This window comes from Stylophora pistillata, chromosome 5, assembly GCF_964205215.1.
Source record: "Stylophora pistillata chromosome 5, jaStyPist1.2, whole genome shotgun sequence".
Lineage (NCBI taxonomy): Eukaryota > Metazoa > Cnidaria > Anthozoa > Scleractinia > Pocilloporidae > Stylophora > Stylophora pistillata.
Genome location: NC_142523.1, coordinates 7,967,490 through 7,985,868, shown reverse-complemented (window position 1 = coordinate 7,985,868; position 18,379 = coordinate 7,967,490). Strand labels below are relative to the sequence as shown.

The 18,379-nt window shown below is 38.4% G+C and overlaps 1 protein-coding gene and 1 pseudogene across 1 annotated transcript; one reads left to right on the top strand and one right to left on the bottom strand.

Annotated features, from left to right (window-relative positions):
* Positions 1 to 4,839: 4,839 nt before the first annotated feature.
* On the top strand, positions 4,840 to 6,903 carry LOC148730067 (uncharacterized; annotated as a pseudogene).
* A 137-nt stretch (positions 6,904 to 7,040) lies between these two features.
* On the bottom strand, positions 7,041 to 17,552 carry LOC111344656 (uncharacterized). The gene is made up of 13 exons (XM_088762262.1): positions 17,017 to 17,552; positions 14,708 to 14,952; positions 13,668 to 13,806; positions 12,754 to 12,959; positions 12,541 to 12,570; positions 12,194 to 12,226; positions 11,757 to 11,887; positions 11,194 to 11,225; positions 10,613 to 10,638; positions 10,376 to 10,460; positions 9,886 to 10,191; positions 9,336 to 9,566; positions 7,041 to 8,605 (listed from the first exon to the last, which is right to left on the bottom strand). The coding sequence occupies exons 1-13, from the start codon at positions 17,300 to 17,302 to the stop codon at positions 8,460 to 8,462; spliced, it is 1,896 nt and encodes a 631-aa protein (XP_088618388.1). The 5' UTR covers positions 17,303 to 17,552; the 3' UTR covers positions 7,041 to 8,459.
* Between the last annotated feature and the right edge of the window lie 827 nt (positions 17,553 to 18,379).

The following is an 18,379-nucleotide window of genomic DNA, read 5'->3' as shown; positions in this document are numbered from 1 at the left end:
ATGATGCACGATCCTCGCAGTAGATAGCGCCATTTAAGCAATAGCGAAAATCAGACCTGAAAAAAATCAGGCCCGTACGGGATTCGAACCACTGACCTCTGCGATACTAGTGCAGCGCTCTACCAATTGAGCTAACAAGCCAACTGGGAGCAGGCCGTTAAGTTGATTCGTAATAAATCCGTGAAAGTGATAAATCAGATACAATGAAATATATGAAGTTCATATCCCGTACGGGCCTGATTTTTTTCAGTTCTGATTTTCGCTATTGCTTAAATAGCACTATCTACTGCGAGGATCGTGCATCATATGTATCTAATACCGTAGTTCAAAATATATGAACTTCATATATTTCATTGTATCTGATTTATCACTTTCACGGGTTTATTACGAATCAACTTAACGGCCTGCTCCCAGTTGGCTTGTTAGCTCAATTGGTAGAGCGCTGCACTAGTATCGCAGAGGTCAGTGGTTCGAATCCCGTACGGGCCTGATTTTTTTCAGGTCTGATTTTCGCTATTGCTTAAATAGCGCTATCTACTGCGAGGATCGTGCATCATATCTATAGAGTATTCATGTATGAGAACTTGTTAACTCCAGATAATAAAATTCTCTTAGTTTACTGAATCATGCTTAGATTAAATGAGAGACAAAAAAAAAAAAATTCTTTCCGTGAAAGAGTCATAGCTGTGGAAATGATTAAATGAAGACAAATAGGCGACAGCTTCTAATGACCTCGGCGCACGCATGTTTTTCCTTTTTAGTCCACATCACCAATTTTTCCGTGAAGTAACATTTTTGTTCCTTTTTTTACTTGCTTTTTAGTAGAAAAAAAACTGATTTTAAAACCCATTATAATAAAACCTTTAAGATTTATGAGGAATCAACTCCAAATCCGTAACAAAAGCACTTCCCCTTTCAGTTACCGTTACAATCAGAAATGTAGTTGTCACTTTTGCTGTTGCTAATTTTTCCTATAGTAACGGTTTTTACATGTACATCACACATCTTGCGGACTCGCCATCATCTGCGACCCTAAACGTAGGTTGTAACGACACCACAGCTCTGAGTATATTGGAATTGCGGTACCGTTTGATAGGAAACCCCCGAGAAAAAAGTAAGAAGATAATCCTTCATGATCAAAAGGTCATACCAATTTATCATTTCAGAAGAAGTACTTAAATGACAATCACAGCTGATACAAAGTTCTATCCCTTTTTAATAGCAAGCTGCTATATTCTGTAACTAGCGGTATCTTATTCGTTCCTTTATTTGCCTTTTTGCTAAGATCAGTAAAAAAATTTAGTTTCATTCTTTTTTAAAAAAAATTCTTATTCCTAGTTGCTCATTTTCATTTACTCCAGTTCTAGTAATAGGTACCTTTCACTTCCCAACAAACGCTTAGGCTAGGCCGTAGGCCTAGGATTACGTTAGCATATTATGCTAATAGCAATCCTTTTTTTGGCGAAATTATACTAAAATTATGTTCTTTTTTAATTAGAATCCGTAGGTCTACAAGAAAGAAACGTAACAAACCCACAATGAAATTCAAATAAACATGTGGTTTATGTTAACGTGCACACTAGTACACGACTATACATGGCCTACAATGTGACTTCCGGTTCCGGTGCACCCCAGACTCGGGCTCAGACCATTTCAGACGCCGCTCAGTGATTCAAGTGAACTACAAATGCTACCACTTGAACTAAAACTTTAAACATCGAATAACGTCACCAAGGGCTTGGGAGTAGAGATGAACAATGATCAAATTGTAGCATCAAAAATGATCCGATAATTATCAAAATATGCGAATTATGCTAGCATTGCTACTTGGCAGAAATTATGCCAGTTTGCTCAAATTATTCCAAAAATTATGCTAACATAATCTATAAACGCCTACTAGGTCGCCTCTGATCTATGTGCAAATTGAAAGGGAGGGATTTTTTAACCGACACTGGCAAACAGCAGTGTTTGGTAATAGCCAAATCAGTGGAACATTCATAAAAATTACTGAAAACAATTCCAAAACAATGGTAAGCTATTGTTCCACCCATCGTTTTCTATCATCGAACAACTGTAGGCATGATGAAGAAAAGGGGCATATAAATTGTAATTATATTTAAAGTGACAGCGCACTGTTTATGTGACGTGTTAAAACAACGCCAACGGATACTTAAAAATTATTCCATAAGCGTGTGTGAGAATTATGAGATGGTATAAATAGTCAAGGAGGTGCGTAGCGCCGAGTTGGGTGTAACCAGCTGTGCTAAAATATGTCTCAAAAAAGTTTTCTTATGAATTCGAATTGTATTTTGATTATATTGTTATCACCAAGTTAATGGAAGTATCATACAGGCCCATATTGTTTTGAACTTTTTGCCAGCTAGCGTAAGGTGCGATATTTGCTAGATCTAATGTTAGGACCATGATGAAAACTAGCCTTTTATTGTAAAACTAAGTTCACTTGACCAATTTTGAATTAGACTACATATACAGGGGTTGAAAATCCAGGAAATGAGTTGTAAGGCAGGGTGGCAGAGTCCTTTAAGGTCAGCTGAATAATCTTGAACAAAGTATTTTCTTACATATTGAGGTAGTTTTAGCGCACTTAAAGCATAGTTTACATTGTAAGGTATAAATATAGTGACCAAAAAAAAAAAAACAAGAGAATACAAAACAGATCAAAGAAACAAACTATTCAAGCTCCTCAAACAAGAAAGGGGAATAGTGTCAATATAAATCAGGTAATGATTTACCGGTACCAAGAGATTCCATCAGATATTTTACATAAAAATAAGTGGTTTTCATTTATTCATTGTAGATGAACGCGATAAAGAGAAAACAATGACATGCTAAAATATCTGTATCAAGAATAATAGTAACCTTTATTTTAACTATTCTCCCTAGTGGCCCTCTAAAACACCCACCCATCCCACCCCCCCAGGGGAGGACATCCATCACACAGTAATCTCGTGTGTGGGAAATTAACGTCTCCTACCCCAACCCTGCAGGAGACGGGACCTCCATTTATTCGTTCCTATCCGAGAAGACTAGAATATCTAACCATTTCTTGATGTTATAGAAAGGTAGCAAAATCTTCTCAATTATTTTAAGACCCTGAGTGTTGGTCCGGCCGGGACTCGATCCCTCGACCTCCCGCGCTACAGTCCAGCGCTCTATCCATTGAGCTAATCGGGAGGTTAGCTCAATCCATTAATATTGTATACAAGAAAGTAGGTCAATCAAAAGCTGGTATTTCCTCACAATACAAATCTTTGCTATGGATAATCATGAAATTAATCTTTCAAAAAAAACATCTTGCTGTTAATTTCCAACTCATTGATCCAGTTTTCAAGTTATTGTTTGTGACTACATGTATCTTATTAACCAAGCGCGAGGGCCGTACTGGGAGAATATCGGCCCGAGGTCTTGACAGTACGGACCGAGCGCAGCGAGATCCGTACAAAAAAGACCGAGGGCCGATATTCTTCCAGTAAGGTACCGAGCAAGCTTGGTTAATAAGAGATTTATTATACGACTGAAGTTCAAAGGGACACAAGTGCGGTATCATGCGGGACCATTCGGGACAGTGCCCGGCCCAATACTTAGAGAATATTGGACCGGCAATAGAGCATTTTGATTGGTTGATTGTAGTTAATGGCCCTATGACTGCCCGAGTCGTGTAATAACATATTATTTCTGAAGATTTGTAAGGAAAATGTCTCCCAATCTGTGTATTATGCTGTGCCCTCTTAAAAGTTTTGACTAAGATTTGTGGATGTATTAATTCAGATGTGTGGGCTTTATTTCAAATAATATTATGACATTTCTATATCAATTGTAGATATTTTAAAACAATTACTGTGGTTCAAAATATTTACCCTTCATGATAAATTTACTGTACCAGCATTTCCGTTGAGGTGCACATGATATATAGCTTCTAGGACATTCTTTATTTGTCAGTTTTAAATTATTATAATCGTAATGTAGATTTTTGATCATTTTGAATGATTTATTTTCAAAGTTCTCCAGTAATCTGGCAATCAACGAAAGTCTTCAAGATTTGTGCCAAGGAGTGCAAGAACTTGAAGTATTTTTGTTGGCAAATCTTTCACAACTTATAAAATCCTGTGGAATCTTAGGTCACCGTGTTAATCTTCAAAGCTGGTTTTAAAGAAACTTTGAACAAAGTGTGTAAAATCGTTTGTTATTTGTTTTACAAATATCAAAGATCTTCAATGAGTATGATTTTAAGATCTTTGATTTTGGAAAAGAGTACAGGATTAATTGCAAAGATTGCTATGCAAATCTATTGTTTCATGTAAACAAATCAATTAATGAAGTGGGCATATTATTGAATGCATCATACATGTCTTTGAGCATCAATCTCCAAATTAATCAAGAATTTAATTTTTCAATCATCTATGTTGATTCATTTTGACAGAATCTTATCTTAAAGACTGTGAGCAATTATATATATATTTTAATTTTTTACAATTTTATCATTTGCATCTTTCCAGTAACTAGACTTAGTATTCTATTCTGCACAATAATTTTATATACATCAGTTGGTTGTTGACTTTTCACAGAGAAGGGTCTATAAGTCATATCCAACCCAACAAATAAATTAATATCATGTGAATGTAAACAGATGTTAAATCTGTACAGAATTCTCTTCTTGTAAATTGAAATCACATGTAAATAGTACATGCTGTACAAGTTGAGATCTAAATGTTGCAAAATGACATACAAGACTTACATGAGGTGGACCATGTGTATTGTTCAACCTTCCATAATAATCTGCAGGTACCCATTTAAACTCTTGGGTGATTCCATAACAGAATGACCCAGCTAGGTCTGGAACCAAGACCTCTCGAGGAAACGTCTAGTGAAATCATTATGCCCCTGCAGCTCCTACTTTTTCGGTGGGTGTGTATTGGAAGAGTTTCTAGACCCTCTAAAACCCAAAACCCCTAAAAAGATTATCACCTTAAAAGCATCAAGTAGAGTGGACCTTCTGAAGATGCTTTTTTACTTCTAAACTAGACACTGAGATCCTGAACCTATCCCACCCATTCCACTTGTTATTTTCCAGTGGCAACTGATATTTCTATCAAAGTTCAGCTTTGATTTACAAATGAGAAATCAGTACTGAAAACTGGGGTAGTCAGTTTGTTAAAGAGATAATGATTTTCAAAGCATTTTGTAACCTAGTAGTACACTACCCCACTCAAAAGCACATGTCTATAGCTTTTATTATATTTATATATTAACCTGACCAACTCCTATCATAAAAAATTTTTTGAATACAATTGAGATATTGGCCCACCTTGTCTGATATGCACACACGTACTGCATCCAGAAAAAAATTACCGATATGTGAGCCTAGACACAACTTCAGAGAATCAGTTTGCCAGCGTTGTGGTCAGTCGCATGTACGAAGTAGAAACTTTGTCAACTAGATTTATAAGAGATTTATAAACAAGAAAGTTTATTCCTGATTGTTTTTCAGAAGAGTCACCTTTACTCTCCTATGGCGAGAATTGTTTCAGATTGTATGATGGAGTTGAAACGTTTCTCTTGTTGATTGGTTATCCACGTAGCATTCATAGTTTAGTGGGGGCCTTACTGGATGCTCACCCAAAAATAATTATATAACATGAGCATGGTGTGCTGAGAAAATGGGAAAAATACTGCTCAGCGCGGTTCAAGAAAAAGGAAAACTTGCAAAAGTACGCACTATTCTACGACCTTCACCAGTTTTCCTTGAGGGATGCACTGTTTGGATTCGTAGACGCGCTGCGCTCAATAGGACACTTCTTACACCAAAGTCCTGGTACATTTACAATGTGCCTGGTTTATGGCAATGTGGATATAAAAAGAAAATAAAGGTTAGTTCATTGAATGAAAGTTTAAGGTTTATCTCTTAGTTCTCGAAGACGTTGACTCCCCTCGTTACTGAACGTACTTGCTTCCTCCCTCATATAGTGATCTTATTGTGGACCTCTGTGGGGGAAGAACGCTACGCAAAAAGGCTAGGAACAGATTTTCCAAGAAAGTTTTATGTTTTTATAGAACTGAAACTTTAAAACCCATACTGAATTTTATTTACTTATTTTGGGTTAAGGTCATCGGCAACAAGCAAGCTGGTAAAACGTCAGAGTTCTTATCAACGAGACAAGGCCTTCTAAAAGAAATAGTGCAAACCCTCCAAGTGCCGCTGAAATTTAAACACATTGTCAGGAATCCTTTTGACAACATTGCGACCATGACAATTCAAGAAACAGGAACACGAGAGGCTGTGATTGAAGAAGGAACGCAAGTAAGGAACGCTGCTAACATTCTTATTGCTACAATGGAATTGGTGATTGTAGGTTATAAAAGACACTAGCTATTTAGTGCCATCGCTGAGAGTTCTCTGTAGCTCAGTTAAATAAGTATTTGACTACGAAATTAAAGTAAACTGCGTTCAGAATCCTCATCGAAGACCTAAAGCTCAGAACTTTATTTTTCGCTTTTCCTTTGTTCCCATCTAACAGATAAACAATACAGCCCAAGACTTGGACAAGTCTATTAACCGCAATTTCAAGTTAGCGACTGCACACCAACGCGTCCGGGAACTGCAGCATGGCGATGGAGTTGTCGATATTGCAGGCATGAAACCGTACTGAGACTTAAAGAAACTCTCCAGAGATTATGCGACCATTCAGGCGTCACATGTTCTAAGGACTACTTCGAAAAATGTAGCAAATTCTGTTTTCAACCCCCTCAATCACAAGACACGAAGTCGTTTCAAATAAGGAACAAAAAGCGCGCGTTACATAAATGATGAAGAATTACTCGTTTCTTCGTGAATTTTCGTTTGATAAGTATCCTTTATGATACTCTTATCAGTAACATAGGAAAATACTTAAGCATACTTTTAGTCTCATGACTGAAATCAAATATACACTGTATACTGATTAGCATTTGAGGATTTAGTTATTTCTAAGTACCAATCAATCCGTCACACAAGCTCAGTAACTAATGACTTAACCACTGTACAACTGCTCACGTTTTAATTTTTTTTAAATTCAATCTAACTGGCAACATCATTATAAAAATTACCGATACGTCATATACACATATTTAATGAACAGAATACTAATCAAACTTTAAACACGAAGGCGCGCTATATAAGGAAGTCTTCCCTGGGAAGACCTAGGCTCATTTGTCACTCACCGTTGACGTGTGCGAGTCAAATTTAAATGCTGGTAGACGAATAGAAGGAGCTAATGAGATATCTATTGTTTACTTCCACCAGTATAGTGGCATGAGGTAACGTACGAACCATCTACTTCGATCTCAAATTTACCGCCACAAATAAAGACAGTTTCCATTGGAGAAAGGAAATACAAATCTAAAATATTCTTGTATTGTGATGAAGACATAAAACAATTTTGAAGAATGCGCCCGCTGTTCACTGCTTTGGAGTAGCTGTAGCTCAAGCTGACTTGACTCTAAGAGTTCTACATCACACGACGGTTGATTGACAAATGGTCTAGTGTGACCTAAGACTCCTTTTATAGCGTGCCTTCGTGTTTAAGTACATAAGTACTGAACGAGAATAGCCATTTTTCAAACACATATGTATTTGTCAGTCTCATTATGCACTGCCTATTTACTGAATAATTTCGTGAATGAGTGTAAAATGTGATATGAATCACAGGGAAGTTTCAGGAGTTGTCAAATCAGCAGCGGCAACAAGAGTGCTCCTAAAGCAGTTGTCTCATCATAGTGTTGAATCTTTAGCACAACAACAACACACTACATCGTTCGTCCCTATTCCCTACTCCCGGTTAGCTCTATGGATAGACCGCTGGACTGTTGTGCGGGAGGTCGAGGGTTCGAGCCCCGGCCGGACCAACACTCAAGGTCTTAAAATAATTGAAAAGAACATGTTGCCTTTCTATAATATCAAGAAAAGGTTAGATATTCTAGTCTTCTCGGATAGGGACGAATAAATGGATGTCCTCCTCTGTAGGTTGGGTGGGTTACTGGGCCCGTAGTGATTGGCGCAAAGCTGTTGCGGTGTCCCTGCCTGTCGGCAAATCTTGTAAATCATAAATCAAATCCTATACAAGAATACAGTCTAATTGTTAGCTCACACATTGTCTGGGCGAAGCGGAACCCCAAAAGAAGAAGTAGAGAGTTCTCATCTTCTAATGCTTATATCAGTTTTGTTTGGAAGATTTCTACCAGGGTCGGGCGGGAAGTGGTTTTTCTTGGAATTTTACAAGCCTGACAAAATTCAGGTCTCAGTAATTATATGAATTACGTATGGGCTATTTATGATTTAACTCATACTATGCTATTCTGTAGGTCCTCTTGGGCAATTGGGTTAGTATCCAGAAAAAAATACTCTGCCGAAGGCTTCTGCTTTCAAATAAGTTGTCTGGTCGAGGTCATTTTAATTATTATGCTCAGTGCCCCGATTGAGGGAGGTATCTTGTGCTTGGCGATCCGTTCCCAGTCTTCAAGATGCCATGAGTTGGAGAACTTAACCTGCGGACACTAAGCAGTTCCTCATCGCGGGGTGGTTCGTCATAGTCATGAGAGTAGAGTACACCTTTGATAGAATTAAACAAAAAAACGTCAAAAAAGTAAAGAATTCATATTCTATGTAAACAACAAACCCTTGCCACTCAGCGGCTGTTTTTTGGCCGAGATCTCCCGTCCATATTTATTCGCAGCCACCTTGCTTTAGACCGTCCCTTCTTCGACTTCCATGTATTTTAACTTGGCTCGCATGACACTTAAACCAAGGAGTGTAAATTTTTTTTCTGATTTTTATGCAATTATTTTTCTCAAGGGTTTTTAAGGTTTATCCAGCGACCATTTAACCTTAATATGCAGATGATTAAGGAAGAGCTCATGAAGAAAGTTGTCCTATGTAAAAGTATAAATGAAGAGCTTGGAAAAAATCGATATTCCTCACCCTACAGAGTGATACGTGCAATATTTTTTTTGCGTGTGTGTGTGTGCTATATATCGGGGACATCGTAGTTTTAGTTTTATATTGGCCGTCAATTGAAACTAGCCTTCTCTTGAAATGCATGCAAGTATATATGTTACACTTTTGTGACTTCCCTATTTAAGGATAACCTCCATTGAATGGATGCAAACTTTGGTCCCAAGTAAAGTTCATATTTATTATTCAATAGTATCCGTTATCTCAATGTAATTTACGCTTCTCCATCCATTCATGTGAGACGTCTCGCTTCAAGGGTTTTCCCGCAAGAAAGGTTCATTTGAACACTAATATGTATATGTCTAGTTAGAAGGGTCATGATGTGTACCTCTCTGGTTGTCCATAACAATATAGGGCCTTCTCCTAAGGTCGCCTTCAGGCTCATCATACATGTGCCCATCAGGGCGCCCTCTAAAAGTGCTGTCTCTGTGGAAAGTGTTAGAGATGCTGTCTGGGTATGATTCGTCCAGAGCATAAAAAACGGGGATCGGTGATGCTCTTGCTTCGGATCTAGCATTCAGGATATCTCCTGGACAGTCATAGGTGTCGTCGTTGAACTCTGAATAATAATTACAAATGTTGTTTAGTGCGTTTTTTGTAATGGTAATTCCTTTAGTTACAGGAATGGCCCTGAATTTTAGTTGCGTGACGATTTTTTTTTTCTTTTGCGGTACTGATGACCGTAAAAGTTGCTAAGTTTTTAGCAACATGAGTGATAGTCATTTAGGATCAGAAGAGTTGCTCATGAGTTGATTGCTGTCAGTGTGGCTCGTTTAATTTAGGGGTAATGCGGGGATGTTGTTTGCTCCAGGTCTCGTGGTGATTGGTCAATTACTCCTTCACGAGTTGTTGATTAACAACGGGTTTAGTCACATTACCTTCAGGATCTTTTCTCGTATCGAGAACAACTTGGTCGGCGCTCACTCCAAAGTCGCTACAGTTCAGTTCTTCAAGATCCTTGTGGTGCATCACTTGTCCTTCATACAGTGGATTCATTGTAACATAATCTTCTCTCAGCGACAAAGCTGGGTTGTTTTGTTCGTTCATGCTACCGCGCTTTGAAGATCCTGGTGGAGGCCTAGGAGGGGGGCTTGTGGGGTAATTATCTGAGTAGATAGACCCTCGTTTCATGTCTAAGCCCGGCACAAATAGCCCTTCTGAGCTTCCGCGATAAACGGGGTTATCTGAAGCAGGAAACAATTAAAAAAAAAATAAACAAAGGGTTTCGGCCTCGGAATCTAGCGTTAAATGTGTTTGTCTGCTTTGAGTTGTTAGTGTCAGGGAGAAAGAAAATACACGCTGTCCTCTACTAAAAACACACGCCTTGATACATCAACGTTATCCCTACAACCCTTGAATATTACCTACCCAAGCTCCTCGTCCTTTCGTCGAAGGTCCCCAATGGAGAAAGATAAGAAGCGTCCGTATAGACTGGAATTGAGAGTCGACTCATCTAAAAGAAAAACAAAGTAATTATTAAGCCTTACATGTTCAAGGATAATTTTTTTCTTACTTGTTTTCAAAAGAAACTTGAATAATACATGCTCAAGTTGATGTTAAAACAACAACGAAAATTTGTAACAAAACGCACTGTTGTATACTCACATGAGATACTGGGTGGGAGATTGACCCTGAGATAAAACAAGGAGATGATCTTTGTCATTATTTACAAACAGTAGAGTAGAAAGCATGTTATATTATATCTTATTAACCAAGCACGAGGGCCGTACTGGGAGAATATCGGCCCGAGGTCTTGACAGTACGGACCGAGCTCAGCGAGGTCCGTACAAAAAAGACCGAGGGCCGATATTCTTCCAGTGCGGTCCCGAGCAAGCTTGGTTAATAAGAGATTTATTATACGACTGAAGTTCAAAGGGACACAAGTGCGGTATCATTCGGGACCATTCGGGACAGTGCCCGGTCCAATACTTAGAGAATATTGGACCGGCAATAGAGCATTTTGATTGGTTGATTTTAGTTATTGACCCTCTGACTGCCCGTGTCGTGTAATAAAAAAAAATATATGTCCCAACGATGGTCAGAAACATCAGTATTAGGTCACTTTCGAGGTGTAAAAGTTAAGTTTCTGCGTTTAGCTTCCCTAGTCTATTTAAGCATAACAGCTACAAAACCGCAATAAGTGAAGTCTTGTTTTATAAAGATCGAATAGTTACAAATTTACCTACCTTCTAAACGATGATGCGAACTTGATCGTTTCCTATTTGTTAAAGAAGGGAAATACGGTTGAGGTGAACTCTATGAAAAGGTGCTTGCAGGGATTTTCGTTGTTTATAATTGACTATTGGGGTACTTCAGTCTTGATAAAACTCTCAGTGGCGAAAGTTAATGAAGGAATTTTTAAAGTACCCTTTTAAATCTCCAATGGAAAGTTAAACTTTCTGAATATTCCACTCTAATTAAAGCCAGTAAGAATCTGGTGCTGGCAATGGCACTGCCTGTTACGCTGTGCAAAGTTGAATTTTGACGAACCTTACATAAAACTAAGCATAAACTTTTCATTTTATGTTTTTTCTATGGAGGATGAAAACTTTTGATTTATATTGCAGCTGCAGTGACCTAAACACTGAGTATGCGGGACACATATCTTCTTGCTCACCAACGAGTTCTCTATAGTTCATTGCCGGGGTATCGGATTGGGGTCGATTCTTCCTGGGGTATTCAATTGGTTTCTTTGCCCCACGCTCGTGCCCTAACGAGTAACCTGTTTCGTTCTCTAATATGGTCTTACTTGGGACTGTTGCAACGCCACAAGATGAGCAGTATTAAGGCTATTAAGAGAATTCCTCCAGCTACAGATCCAGCGATAATGTAAGTGTTCTTTTTGCTCTGCTTTCTTTGTGCCGTCTCCCCTTGTGTCGGCTAAATGTTGAAAGTGAACATATCAAAATTAAACGAAATTGCTAAAAAGTCTTTCCCGTAATGGAGCTTTGGCTTACTTTGTTCATGGCAAGTGATAAGTCGGTGAAAGGTCGTTGAATACGAAAGGTCGATGAGAAAGAGAGATCGTTGCGCGCATGGAAGACATTCCTTTCACCACATTAAGGTTGTTCTAGGGACAATGTTAGGGGTATGTTAGGTGAAAACTGAATAACAGTCGCTACTTGATTGTTACAGAATAAGTGAACACGAAAAATTGCATTTTTGATATAATTTTGTTTACCGTACCTGCTCAGTTTGAGGTGGCAGAGTTCTTTCGCTCTGAAATCAAATAGATATGGTTATTGAAAGGACATAAGAGAACCTAACTTGGCTCCAAAAGTATTCGAAAGCTGGCTTTCGAATACTTTGGAGCCTACTTACTTGTTACCGACAGAATCTTTTAGGAGCCTTACTTACTTTGTTACCGACAGAATCTTTTAGGATTACAGCTATACACATGTATTGTATATTTTTCCGACTTTGGATACTGTAAAGATCTGGAGTTAAATACATTGCTTGTTCTTGATTGTTTACCACTATAACGCAGATCAGAATAATTGCATGCATTCTGGTTGATGAATCATGCAACTTACCTGGGTCGTTGACGTCTGTGTCGTCTCGCCCTAAAAACAATCCAAACCATACTGAGTCGTTAGTCGGGCAAGCTAGGGGTTAACCTGGGTCTCTTACTTTGTTACCGACAGAATCTTTTAGGATTACAGCTATACACATGTATTGTATATTTTTCCGACAACGCTCTCGTTAATAGATACACCAGTTCGATTTGATATGTTATGATAAGGTACCTGAGTTGTTGCCCGCTCAGTCGGTGGCGGTTGCGTGGTCTCCGTCTTTGGAGGAGGGCCTTCAGTAGTCACGGCCATAGTTATGGTATTTGCAGTTGTCGTCTTTATAGGCGGAAGTGTTGCTGTGGAATTTAGTCTTCCTAGAACTGGTGCTGGTAGAGTAGCCCGATTGAAGCTTGGTGCATGAGTTGGCTTAGGGTATGGACCTAATGAAAAAGAGAAATTGAGCAAATTAAAAGGGCCATGACTTGCCCTAAAAGCTATGCCACTGTATTTGAAACAGAAGTGCCTCAAGATATAGTAGTGAACAAGGCAATGTCCTGCCTCAACGGCTGTAACGATTACTTACAGTTTGATTTATGTCAAGAATATGGTTAAGACCCTGCGTTTATCAACTTACATCCAACTAGTCCACTTAAAGATAACCGGTGGCGGGGTTGAGATAAGGACTCTCAGTTAGCGTGAAGGGGTTTCTAGAAGGATTACTTGTTTTTACGTTTTTGTTTTGAATTTTTGGATGACACCCGGATTCATTATTTTCGAGCTTTAACAGTAATTATAAAAGATATCGGTCACATGCAACCCCTACCTCTCTCTTAGTAGGGTTTAGACAAAAAGTATCACGAAAGAAGGAGAGATACTAAAGGGAGGTTATTTTGTCGTTGTACATCACATTTTGCCAAAGGGCAATCTCATACGCCCCTGCTTCAGCTTAATCACGTCTTCGAGATAACCTTCTATATGAGAGAGAGAGAAATGTAGTTTTTTAAACAACACGAACAACCTGAATCTGTATCAAAGAATTTGCGTTGTGTTATAGTCATTAGCTATCTCCAAAGGCTACAAAAAAGAGAGGATACGTGCAGTTTGTCTTATGGACATTAAAGCGCTGGTTATCTTATATAACGCCTTACATTCAACTTCTCCGGGGCTCATGAACACGATGCAAGAGCTTGAGAGATCAGCCGTAGAGTTTGCTCGACGACATTGTATCGGAACTCTTACGAGGTGTCCAGCTGTTAACTTTGCAAAAAGTGTCGATCCATCTTTGATCTGAAAAAAAAATTGCGATCGCAAATACAGTCACTCAATTCAGAGTATCAGAATTAATCGAGGCAATATCATTGATATTAGCGTGAAAAACATTAATTAGCAAACCCATGGACCTGAGATACCTCAAGATTTATTGAGATGTATCTTTGGGCCTAAAGGATAAGGAGTTCCGTTTCAAAATTGGAGAAATTGTATAAAGGAGATATATGCAGATCGCTAAATTTTCCTAATAGCTTCGCCTAATTGTCGTAGGCAGGGAGACCTCTTCAGCCTAGCCAATTAATCGATAAGTGTGTGGGTACTTCAGTCTTAGTGTGGGTTCTTTAACGTCCCCTGGTAACCATCATGTATAGAGAAGGTGTAGGAGACGGAGCCTACGGTTCTTCGTCCTAATCCGAGTAAATTAGAATGTCTAACCGTTCGTAGATATCATAGCAAAGGAAGTGCATTCTCCTCAGTTGTTTTAAGACCCTGAGTGTAGGTCCGGTCTGTGGCTTGAACCCTCGACTTCCCACAAGGCAGTCTGAGCTAACCTGGCGGCGGTAGATTTTATTGATCACTACGAAAGTTCCTGTTTTTTAGAGTTTCATCAGGTACCAGTCATCATATATCGCCCGGGGATTGGAGGATCTTGGTCGTGTCATGATAAAATTTACCTCATCCTCCCATAAGGCTTTATAATACTGGTATGATCTCTCAGTGGCGATTAAATTGGCAATCAACATTCTATAGTACCACCTTTATGCTCTGTCGGCGACGACTGATTCCCCTTCCGTTCCTCTGAAAACCATGTATTGCCCCCCAAATATTTTCACCCCCCCCTCTCTTTCTCTCTCCCGGCGACCGAATAATCGCTGGTCCCTTAGTTCAAAGTCGGTGTCATTTCACATTCTTTACTCACCCTCATCTTAAGAACGGTAGTTGACCAACCGGGGGTCAACTCTATTGTACTGAGGACATTTGATGACGTAATCGGTTTCCATGAACCTTCACAATCGAGATACTGGACAAAAAACTTATCTCCGTAGTAAAAGGTACAAGTCTGTTTGGTAGGTACTGATACGTCTTTTTCAAGAGATGTTTTATTAAATGGGAAGAACTTCAAGCGTTGGTCAGCTTTTTCGTCTGTAAAGAGTAACTGGCATTCTGTAAAAATTTCAAAAGAAAAATAGGCGTGAGGAACGGCCACCTTTTCGAAAGATTCGTTGCTTATAATTCCGGATTCGAAAAGCTTTATATTGCTTATCCTGTTTACGTTCTAGATCAAGACATTAATAGTTTTGATGTAAAAACAATGAAATATCATGAGAGGGCACAAAATGGATTGGTTTTGGTGCCTTGTTAACACTGCTATCCCTTTACTTTTACGTTGTAAATATACAAATTAAAACTTCTGGGACTTGAGAAAAAGGAGCCTGGTCAATAGTGAATTTCACGAGCAGTAAAATGATTTATAGGCATAGAGTTTGGAAGAGACTGGCCTTTTGTTTTTTTGAGTTGGTGTATTTCTGCCTCCAATTTGACTGTAGAAGTTTAATGTCAAAGTTTGTGAAAGTTGTAAACTTCAACCTTTCGATCTTTAATTGCAATGTCCTCCAAGCTTACTGTTCCGTTTCGGTTTTTCTTTTCATTCTATTGTTTTTCGAATATTTTATTATGAATGATATTTTGTGGTTTCCTTCACGTTAAAAGTAATTCCGGCTGCACCTTACATCAGACAACAGCAAATATCATGACGTAACACCTATAAATGACGTCCTCACGCTACAGCTACACAATGATAGCCTTAATACCTTAAAAATCTTATAGCTATTAGAATGCATGTACTTAAAAATATGATCTAATGCACTTCACTTACCAGCCTGAAGAATCTGTGAAATACAGATACAAGCGAGACTTATTCCTCATTCATTCAAATTAAAGCGAATGTGCGGTTTGAAGTCGGTTTAGAATGATTTTCTTATGCAAGATTCTTCAAGTCTTGTTTGTCGACTTCAAATATTGCATAATGAAAACACAAGCTTTTGATTTCTTGCTGATTTTCATTTAGTTTAGCCTGGTTTCGCTAAACACTTTTTGGTAGAGTAAATGAAGCATAAGAAGAATATAATTATACCAAAGTCATACTAAAAAATCGATGGTAATCTAAAAAGATGAATTTAAAGACATGAGATGGGTCTTAAGAGCTCTAAAATTAATGCGCTCATTGCTCGCAGCCCTAAGAATGGCTTTTAAAGAATTCCAAAGGGCTTGCATTGTAACAGAAAAGGCTGTGCTTCCTTTTTTTTTTCTTTCGGATGATTCCTCTTAGCAGCGAAAGTTGGCATCCATTACTTTAGCGTAATTCCGGTGCGGGTTTACCTGTCATTGAATTCTCACACTAAAAACCAGTTCTTGCATTTAAAATCAGTAGAACCTAAATTCCTCTTGATGTGTACGAATAGTATTATTGGTTTCTTAAACGAATAGATCACTGAATTCTCCTTATCTATAGTTTTTCAAACGTAACAAATTTCTTATGTGGTCTTGAAGCGGAACGCCAAAGTAGCCGGTAAACTATTTTGCTCGAGTTAGAAAATTGTTTTCTTGAACATTGAATAATATTAAGTGTCCTCTTCACGAAGATCGTCATTTTCAAAATTGTTGACATAGATTTAATACGATTAACCATTTTGTTGAACGTTTTGTGAGTTACAAATCAGCAAATAATTTTCAGTTTGGCAGACTTTGTTTCACCTAGAGAAAAAGAGTGGGGAATTACAAAGTCAAGCAATAAAACTTTGTCTCAGAGCAAAGAAAGCAGTGTGCAATGCAAACATAGGAAAAACATCCTTTAAGAAATTAATGAAAAACTTAATCTTCAACCGAGAAGAAGTGATGGCAGTAACCCCTGTAAAGCGCAGGACTCGACTTGTTGAGGAATATTTCATAGCTTCCTAAAACAAAACACTGAAGACCGCGTTCGTTTAAAGTGTGTTTTATTAGCATGGTGTTCTCTCTGAGATGATGAACAATCTTTTTTTACAAAGCACCTCTGCACTAAGGGCAATTTCCCATTGAATTAGAAGATTACTTGCGGAAAAGCACGTTATGATATATTTTTTTTCGATAATGTGGCCATCTTCTCGAGGACTTCGTTCTGATATGCGGTTGCATACCCACATTATGTTAACTGAAAACAAAAGTAAAAAACGAAAGGAAAATTCGTACCTGATTCTTGGCGAAGACTACTGACTGGAATACAAGTCGAATTAGGTTCCCAAAACGCCGACACTTCTCCTCCAATATTATCACAGGAACACAAACATTGTGTGAGGTGTTTGGCGTTGTATCTGTCACATTGCTGTTGTGTTTTAACACACTGAGAATCTGGTACTGTGATATCGTCCTTATCAAATGACGACTCTCGCCAGATTTTTAAGATTTCTTGAGTCGTACAGCAGCTCAAGATCCCCATTGTAAAGAATAGTATTATCACGGATGACGACGTAGCCATTGCTTTAGCCAACTTTTGTTGTTGAAGTAGAAGAAATAATTTCGCCAATTACGCTAATTAATCGAATCGCAAACTTTGCATCCGAGTCTCGTGCAAAGTAGATGATTTTGCGCTTAGTTTTCGATACAGTTTGACTATCAACTTCCCTTTCTCCACTTTTTACGTAATTTGCGTGTCTGTGCGTAGTGACCTGCTGAGACCAAGCAAAGATTGCGACACGAACCAGGCGAAACCCCCATTCACACGATTCAGGATTCCGCAAATACCCTTACCGATATCGCATGAAATATACTTGCCATTGCTTCCAAAAAAGTCTTTGATTGACAGCTAGCCTTGCATCATCACACCGCGATACTTTTGTGTGTTGTTTATTGCTATATTGACTTCTTTGCGAATGAAAATTCAGTTAAAATTTTCTGCAAGTGCGTGATTTTGATAACGAAATCATTTAGAACCCTCTTTTTTCTTAGGGAGCCCAGATTTTAAGTTCGTCACCAGTCAAAATAAATTGCCATTATCTCAGTCAATATTTGTCGTTGGAAGTGATACCGTGGGAATCAAGGTTTCTCATTTTCCTGTTTACCCTGCTACACTTAGACAATCAATTTTCCATTCATAGCTGATAGCTTCAGTTTAAAATTTTCATGAAACACTTCTTAGCCCTGTTGATATTGAGATCGAATAGTTTCCATTTTGTAGAGGGATCAGTCCATGTGAGGTCAGATAGATCGCACATCAGCGCGGTAATTCAGGCAGATTACCGATCTGGCGAAGAAAGACCATCTTCTTCGAACACAAATAACATGCTTTTCCACTGGATTAAGTAGTTTTGACAGTCATACAAGGATTTCGTCTGTATGTCAGAAGTCACTGAGGCCTGTAGACTCGAGAGCACTAGGAAAACTCACTTGCCCCGATTTCTTTCTTACTTCATTGTTACAATTATTGAACAAAACGTCTGGATTTAAGTTTAGTTTTGTCGGCAGACGAGGGATATGATTGAAGGTAAGGTACTGGTGTAGTCAGTGACAAATATATTTACATTCAGCTTGGAAAGGATTCTTTTCTTAGTTCTTA